At 43.5% G+C, this 9,072-nt stretch overlaps 1 protein-coding gene across 1 annotated transcript in view; it reads left to right on the forward strand.

Moving 5' to 3' along the window:
• LOC108791483 (complement C3-like) overlaps positions 1 to 9,072 on the forward strand; it is a 73,140-nt gene that overhangs the window by 30,234 nt on the left and 33,834 nt on the right. The window contains exons 13-17 of the mRNA XM_018561987.1: positions 1,663 to 1,863; positions 2,544 to 2,705; positions 3,362 to 3,491; positions 6,659 to 6,727; positions 8,133 to 8,342. Coding sequence (XP_018417489.1) covers positions 1,663 to 1,863; positions 2,544 to 2,705; positions 3,362 to 3,491; positions 6,659 to 6,727; positions 8,133 to 8,342 — 772 coding nt within the window. The remainder of the gene's footprint in view (positions 1 to 1,662; positions 1,864 to 2,543; positions 2,706 to 3,361; positions 3,492 to 6,658; positions 6,728 to 8,132; positions 8,343 to 9,072) is intronic.

The following is a 9,072-nucleotide window of genomic DNA, read 5'->3' on the forward strand; positions in this document are numbered from 1 at the left end:
TCCCCCATAAGCTCTCCAATTAATTCAGCTGTACATGGAGTTTTGGCCCTGTGGCTTAAAGGAAACAAGAATGGCCAGTCATGTATGGACCCTCCTTCATCTTCAACATGGAAAGGTGCTCAATTATTATTATTATTGTACAGGATTTATATAGAGCCAACAGTTAGCGCCAAGGAGGACATTACAATCACAATACAATTCAAGACAAGATGGTAAGGAGGGCCCTGCCTGTGAGGGCTTACAATCTGAAAGGGAGGGGCAAGTGATACATGAGGACGTGGCTGTGTGGGGATGAATTCTTTAAGAAATTGATATTTCAGGGGTTAGGTTGCGGTGGGATAGGCTTCCCTGGAGAGATGAGTCTTAAGGGATTGCCTAAAGGCAGTCAGTGTGGGAGATAGACAGACCGGTTGGGGTAGAGAGTTCAAGAGGATGGGAGAGAGTCTAGTGAAGTCTTGGAGGCGAGCATGGGAGGAGATGAGCTCAGAACACAAGCTCGACTGAACAAGGAAGTGCCATAGTAACTTTCACCCAATCAGCTACAAGAGAGGCAGATGCCTATAAACAAAGGGGCGGTATGCATGTGCTGATGTCTTTTACTCTATATGGCCACATAGCAGTGGTATCACTAGGCGGGTGCGGGGGGTGCAGCCTGCACCCGCGTGACACTGTTAAAGGGGGGTGACACCAAAATGACTGACAGTCATTTTGGTGTCACCCCCTCTGAAAAGTTGGGCACTTGGTTATGGACTGAGTGAGCGACAGCTGTACGAGAGAGGAGGGGACCTGGCAGCATACCTTATCCCACTGGGTGAACGTCCCCTCCTCCCTCCATCACCAAGATGGCAATAACAGCGTGTGACGTCGTCACGCGCATGCACGATGATGTCATGGTGGGTTGTCACTCGGTGGCCGCGCCGGATGACACCACGCCTTGGGACGCCCCTGCCACATAGCCATATTAGGTCAATTTAATTTACCAATCATAGACATGTAGCCATATAACAGATAAAGTTTTTTAGTCTCTTGGCGCTAATGGTTGCCGTCAAACAATCCGCCTGCTGTTTAGGTACTTCCACTCTTCACACAATCTTGGGGGGCTGCTCATCCAAAGGCTCTGGGGTTCCCATCATGTACATAGAAAATGGAGGTGGCTCTCTGTTTTTCTATGCAGCCCTATAAGGTCAGTGATGTCACCACACCCCTGTGCTTATGTCAAGTTGCGGGCAGGGAATTCTCTGCTTGCAGCTTATAGGGCGGCATGGAAGGAGCTACATTCCTTGTTCAGGAGAAACCCCTTCTGGGTTCGGGGGTGCTCAGGTTCAGCGCGAGTTTAGTCTGAACCTCAGCTCATACCTAGTCTCTAAATAGTTTGAATGGAGATTAAGCCTAATTTTGTTCTTGAAACAAAGGCTGACCATACACCTACAGATTCCTTTCACTCAGATTGCGGGCTGAATGGAAGAAACCTAACAAACACCTCCTTCATTCCTCCTTTGATTTTTCAACCAAAGTATGTCGGCAGACAGGGCCACCCACTGAGCAAATTCCGACCAGTTCATCAAGAACTTTGCTCAGCATCTTTAGGTTATTGTTCTGTCATCTCCATCCTTCTTGTCCGTTGTCTCAGAATAGTAACCTGTAAACATATTCTTCCCATAGATCATCAGCAGGGGCCGGGTCATAAAACTGGAGCGTGTGCAGCGCCAGCCGGACCAGACCGTTATTGCCACATCGATAGTGATCACAGGGGAGTACATCCCATCCTTTCGCATGCTGGCCTACTATGTAGTGCCCGGCAACCAGAAGGAGATTGTGTCCGATTCTGTGTGGGTGGACACGGCGGATTCCTGCATACGACAGGTGAGACCAACTGTAAAAGGAAACGTATGGTGGTTATGTATATATTCTATAATATTATTATTATTATTATTATTATTGAATCATTATTAATTATGGTCTGGGCTAAAAAATAAATTTTTCAGCTAAATATGTATGAAATATTGCAAATGAATGTTTTGTTATCTCATCTTCAGCCAACAAGTGGTGCTACAAGCTCCTTTCACATATTACCAGTTTACCCTCATCTATTTTGAAAAAATAATTGTTTCAGAGCTCAATAGCTCAAGCTACATTTTATACAGTAGGTGATTTGTCTAAAAAGTTGAGCAGACCCTCCATTTTAAAGAAGGTCTGGTTTAATATAAACATTATTTTTAGTGCATGTTTTCAAGCCTTTATCATATGGGTAGCTCATATAAGTACATGATCACAGGCATATATACCATTACTTATGCAGACATGGTGTCATGTTCAAAGTGTATCTAAAGCAAAAACTTATTTTTCTAGTTTTGGGTAGAGTGGCGGAGCTTGGAACAGCTGTCAGGTTTCTATTACTGTCTATGTCTCTGTTAGCGGGATCCTCCCTCTCTCTTTGTGCTGGTCCATTGTCACCAGGATAGAAAATAAAGTAAAACATAACGTTTTGAGCCACCAAACCTTTGTCCAAACAAATCCATTAATGGAAGTTTCCTCTCTGGCAGCTTGAACTGTCTGAAGACCCCAAGAAAATCACTCTGAACCCTCAGCCAGGGACACCAGTGAGTCTGAAACTCACAGGAGAACCTGGAGCCAGCGTTGGCATGGTGGCTGTGGATAAGGCGGTCTTTGTTCTGAACAAGAAGAATCGAATGACACAAAACAAGGTAGGAACGTCAGCAAAGATTAGGGATGATAGAATTCAAAAACTTCACTTCTAACACTGCATGTACATTACATACATCTGACCCTTGCACTCTGTGCATTGCATACAATAGACTACTGCACTATGTACATTACACACTCCTGATTCCTGCACTATGTACATTACACCCCCCTGATTCCTGCACTATGTACATTACTCCCTCCTGATTCCTGCACTATGTACATTACACACGCCTGACCCCTGCACTATGTACATTACACGCTCCTGACCTCTGCACTATGTACATTACATACACCTGATCCCTGAACTCTGTACATTACACAGTCCTGACCCCTGCACCATGTACATTTCACACTCCTGATTACTGCACTCCATACATTACATTCACCTGATCCCTGTATTCCGTACATTAAATTCCCCTGATCCCTGCACTCTGTACATTACATTCTCCTGATCCCTGTACTCCGTACATTACATTCACCTGATCCCTGCACTCCGTACATTACATTCACCTGATCCCTGCAGTCCGTACATTACATTCACCTGATCCCTGCACTCCGTACATTACATTCACCTAATCCCTGCACTCCGTACATTACACACTATTCTTGGTGGGTTAGCTTTGAGAATTGCTCCTAATGTGTTTGTTCTTGCCAGGTCTGGAACGGGGTGCAGAGGAGCGATCTTGGATGTACACCCGGAGGCGGCACTGACAGTGCCGGGGTTTTTGTAGATGCCGGACTTGCTGTGGAATCCAACCTTGGCCTTGCCAGTCCAACTCGGAATGGTAAATATCAGAGAGATATGGGGATGGAAATGTTTACTATGTGTATAGATGTAGAATTGTGTTTGTGAAATGCATAAGTATTACAGTAGCATAAAGTAGAACAGAGTGCCCATTGAAGAGATTTCTTCTTACTTCCTGACCCAAAGGCATGACAGGAAATGAGGGGAATTCTGTTGAGACCGTGACAGCGAGTCACCCTAACGGGTAGGAAGGAGCAGTACTACAGTAGGAGCCATAAAGGCTCTTCTGTATGCACATGTGCTGGCAGGGAGCATGCTGACAGGAAGAGAAAGCTGAGTTGGTGACTTATCTGTGTGTTCTACTCCGTCATTGTCCTATCAGCAGGCTGTGGGCGGGGAGGTGGCATCACTGTGTTGCCTACTTCAAATAGAGAAAGTGATGTTACCCTTCTGGCTGCCCTATATGACCAAGGCGTATAAATCACAAAAGTGGCTGGATAGAATTATTAATCTTGTAGCAGATAATATGGTTGACCTATTTGTATTTTTCAGCTTTATATTTAGCTGCTTTTATGAAGTTCCTCTTTAACTCATATTTTTTATACGTTTGGCGGTAGAAGTTGGCATTCTGTAAATCAGGATTTGCATTAAAGTGTTCCTAAAGCCCAAACTTTTAATATGTTTTTGAACATTTAAACCCCTTTCAGGTTTTTATTTCTATCTATGTCCCTGATGGGAAGAGACACCCTCTGGGAAATGCAAAAAGTTTCCCAGCAAACTCAGCAGCCAGCATGCAAAAAAAACCAACCTGTCTAACCACTAAGGTTAAAAACAGAGGTTTAGTTACACGTCTAGGTTTAGTTACACGTTTAACTCTAAACTATGAGAGGCTCCATCTTGGAGCACATGGGGCAAAAGATCAAATTTGGTGCAGGTTTGTCAGGCGGAAGCCCAACCTCCATTAAAGGCACAGGTACGCACAAGGGACCCCGCACATCACAATGGCAGCTGAGAACCCCCATGCATCACTGCATGCTGGCTGGTGAGTGTGCTGGGAAACGTTTTGCTATTACTGTTTAAAGCCCTTCCATGTGCACCTTGCTACATAGTTACATAGTTACATAGTATTTGAGGTTGAATAAAGACATTAGTCCATCAAGTCCAACCTATTAGGATCTCATTCTAGGAGTACCCGTACCCCTGTATATTACGGTCCCTTAAGAAATCGTCCAAAAGTTTCTTGAACAATTCCACATTATTTGCTGAAATCACCGCCTGTGGCAGTGAGTTCCAGACCCTAACTGATCTTACTGTGAAGAACCCCCTTCGCCCCTTGTGCTGGAATTTTTTTTCCATCAATTTTAGGTGATGGCCTCTAGTTTTTGTAACGGAGTTAATTTTAAACAGTTTATCGCTAATGTTGCTACCACCATTAAACATTTTGTACATGGAAATCATATCCCCCCTTAATCTCCTCACCTCTAATGTGAACATGTTTAAATTTAGTAGCCTCGTCTCGTAGCTCTGGTCCTCCATACCCCTAATTAGTTTGGTTGCCCTTCGCTGGACTTTTTCCAACTCAAGGACATCTTTTCTTAGTACTGGTGACCAGAACTGGACCGCGTACTCCAGATGAGGTCGAACCAATGATCTATAAAGTGGCAAAATTATAGACTTGTCCCTGCAATACATCCCCTTTTTAATACAGGACAAGACCCTGCTAGCTTTGTTTACAGCAGCCTGGCACTGCAAACTACCTTTCAGTTTGTGGTCTACAATGACCCCCAAATCCTTCTCCATTTCTGACTTCCCCAGCGGCATACCCATAATTGTATAAACCATTTGTTTATTTTTAATTCCAAAGTGCATTACTTTGCATTTATCGACATTAAACCTCGATAAATGCAAAGCTGGTAACAAATTGATGAGTGTGTTTGCCATTTGTTTTGCTTTACCCTCTGGGAAAAGACACCCTCACTATTTGTCTTGGTGACCTTTGTATGGTCAGGTAAAAGTGAGGAAAAATCCAAAATTTTGTGTTGTCACCAGAACAGTAATACGAAGGGAAATCATTGGACAGATTTTCTATCACTAAGGGCAGGAGCGTCCTGAGGCCAGGTGTCACCCAGAGCACAGACCGGGCGCGCGCAATGATGTCATCGCACATGCGCAGTCATCCTATTGACGCCTGCCGGCGGCCATCTTTGTGATGGGCGCCAGCAGAGAGAAGAGGGGATGTTCACCCAGCGGGATGAGGTATGCCGCCAGGTCCCCTCCTCTCTCCTGACACTGTCGGGCTTTCAGTCCGTAACCAGTGCCCGACTTTTCACCACTTTTCACTGTCAGTCATTTTGATGTCACCCCTCAAATGGTGGCACCCGGGTGCAGGCCGCACACCCTTTTGATGCCACTGACTTAGGGTTCTATTTATAAACAATTTGCAGAGCCATTCATCTTCTGAAATGCTGCAAATGTTTGTTCTGTGTGAATGGAGACAAAAATTAATGTTCTTAGTATAGTGACTGTAATATTAGGAAAATACCATATTATGGACACTAGATGGAGCTCAAGAGCAGCGTGGCCATAATGAGGTATTTTCCTGATATTGCATTCGACTTGAAAATATACAAAGAATGTACATTTTGCCTCCATTCGCACAGACCGAATGTTCGCTGAGTGTCGCAGGACAAATTGCTCTGTGAACTGTTTTTAAATACACCCCTTACTGTTGTGTCTAAAGGACTGGAAATCAAAAGAAATCTCTTGAATGGGACATAGAGGGGGGGAAAATCCTTCAAGGGGTTTCAAAAATTCCCTACTTCATCCAAAACGCAATAAGTTTTGGCTTTACTTTCAACACATGAAAATGTGGGTCACACTGCATTTATTTTGTTCAGTGCAATGCACAGCAATGCAGCTCTTGCGTTGTGGCGTGCAGCGCTGTCTTGCCGTACAGGTGCATTCTAGTGGTGTGTTGGGTTGCCCTCCCGCCCACCAGATAGATCAAGCACTGCCGCTGTAAGCCCAATTTCATTTTTCAGGTGCCATCTATATGAAAGCAGATTTCATGATAGACATACTAGCCAAGAGGGGAAAACCATTTTATGACTTCTGGAGGAAAGTGCACACAAGATAAAAAAAATATGTTTTTATCACGATGAGTTGTTCTTTGGTGGCTGCATTTAGTGGTCTGTCTTCCTTTTGCAGAATTGCACTGTGAAGAATCCCCAAGAAGGAGGCGCTCCGTGACCATTGCTTCACGAAAAACTGAAAAAGGTATTCATTTGAATGTAGTGGTCTACAATAAGTCCAGCTAGATGTCCGGCCAGAGACATCTGAGGAGTAGTGGTGGGTTATAAGTCAGGGCATATCCCTTATCACCCGTACATCACTGCTTGGCAGAGAGTAGACAATGCTGTGAAGGTGGGTTGTAGGTGTCAAGAGTTCCATATTTTCATTACTACTTGGCACTTAGCGGTGTATTTATAAAACTTTTGCAGTGAATTTCGCTTCGCGAACATCTGACTTTAACATTTGCACCGCATTGTGGCAACTAGATGGAGCTGAGGAGCATAGGAATTTACTTTGCTCCTCCGCTCCATGCAGTGGCCATAATGCAATATAGTATAGCATATAATGTCTACTTATTTTCCACCCGAGTGTTCCCCTGGAGCATTATTGTGTACTTCTGTAAAACAATAGATCTTGTGTAGTAGTTTTGAAGTTGTTAAATAAAGTTGAAACCTTACACTAAGGGGTGTATTTATAAAACATTCACAGAGCTGTTCATAGTGCAAACATTTGACTTTTACATTGGCACCGCATCGCATGATGGTCACTGGAAATTCCTATGTTCCTCGGCTCCCTCTAGTGGCCATAATGTGGTACAAATGTAAAAGCCAGATGTTTGCACCACGAACAGCTCTGTGACTGTTTTATAAATACTCCCCTTAGTGTACAGGTTTCGACTTTAACAACTTCAAAGCTACTAAATGAGATCTATTGTTTTAGAGAAGAATGTTGGGAAATAAGTAGACATTATGTGCAATGACAGATCAGCTGTTTGATAGATCAACCATCATTTTCATGGTTGATAGGTTGCCATGTAGATTTGTTTCAACTCATTCAATGATTATTGTGACAGCAGTATTGGGTCAGTTAGTCCCAGGGGTTAAGAGTTAGGTTTAGAGCCTAAGTTTGAGGTTATGCTAATATTTGGGGTTTGTCTTTAATGGTTGGCATGAGGTTAAGGGGAGGGTTTTAGGGGTTGGGTTCCCATAAAGTGCTAGGTTTAGGTATTAGATTGACATTTAGGGTTATTCTTAAACATTAAGCTGAGGTTAGAAAATTTAGAGGTTAGATTCGGCATTTAGGATTTGTCTTAGGAATTAGGTTGAGATGTAGGGTTAGGGGCTACAGTAGGTTTGATTGGATGCAGTTGCTGTTGAGATGACAGTTTTCCACCCGGCTCCTTCAATTATGTTGAAAAGTGTGGTGCCAACCCAAGGGCTTAAATTTCCTGCTGAAATTCGAGCCACTTATGGCTAGCCTCGGGTTGCTCGCCCTATTCCTTCATAACTGTAAAAAAGCAAGAGTGGTACCTTACTTCTCCAGCACAGAGTCCAACACCGGGATATCATTGTGAATAGGTGTGCTTAGAATATTCTGTTTGTCAAACCAGCACAAGAGTATTCGGATCCCAACCTACGCAAGTGCTGTGAAGACGGCATGAAGGAAAACATCATGGGGTATTCCTGCCAGAGGAGATCGCAGTACATCCTGGAGCTTGGAGAGTGTGTCCAGGTCTTCCTGTTATGCTGCAAGCACATCTTTGAGCCAGTAGTAATTCGAGGAAGGCCTAAACTAACATCTTCCAAGAGGCCTTCAATCTGTAAGTACCACTTCCTACACGGAATTATAGCCCATTCCTACAATTTTTTTATTTTTTTAAAGTAAATATAAACCCTAACTGAACAACATTTTATTTTCTTTGTATCGTAAACAATTGTCTTGTGTTTTTTTATCAACAGATACTATTTGGTTTTTTTTAACCTTTTGTGGCAGCTAAGTGTAGTCTAAGTGTAGTCTGCAGCCACTTCCAGACTACATGCAGTGGCGTCACAAGGGGGATGTGGCCCGCACCCGGGTGACACCATTGCAGGGGTGACACCAAAATGACTCACAGTCATTTTGGTGTCACCCCCTCTAAAAAGTTTGGCATTCGGTCTTGGACCGAGAACCCAAAAGTCAGGAGAGAGGAGGGGACCCGGTTGGATGAGGCATACCTCATCCCGCCGGGTGAACGTCCCCTCCTCTCTCTGAGAGGCTTATTTATCAGAGCACTGGTTTTTTTTATGAGCACTTCAGCAAAAATACACAAGAAATTACAAGAGTGGGCAGAGTGACGCACAAAGACAACACTTTTTTTTTTGTTAATAGAGAGCTGCCTGCGCTTAATGAATTTATGAACACTTTGTTTCAAATATGTGTTTAACACACTGACACAGGACGTTTGGTACTTTAGTAGTCATTTGGAGTTTTTTTAGATTATCACTTTGTGATTTACACAAACAGTTGATTAGAAGATTTAATTTTGAAAACATTTGACAAATATTATATAT

The sequence above is a fragment of the Nanorana parkeri genome, unplaced genomic scaffold, assembly GCF_000935625.1.
Source record: "Nanorana parkeri isolate BGI_ZX_2015 unplaced genomic scaffold, ASM93562v1 scaffold554, whole genome shotgun sequence".
NCBI classification, from domain to species: Eukaryota; Metazoa; Chordata; class Amphibia; order Anura; family Dicroglossidae; genus Nanorana; species Nanorana parkeri.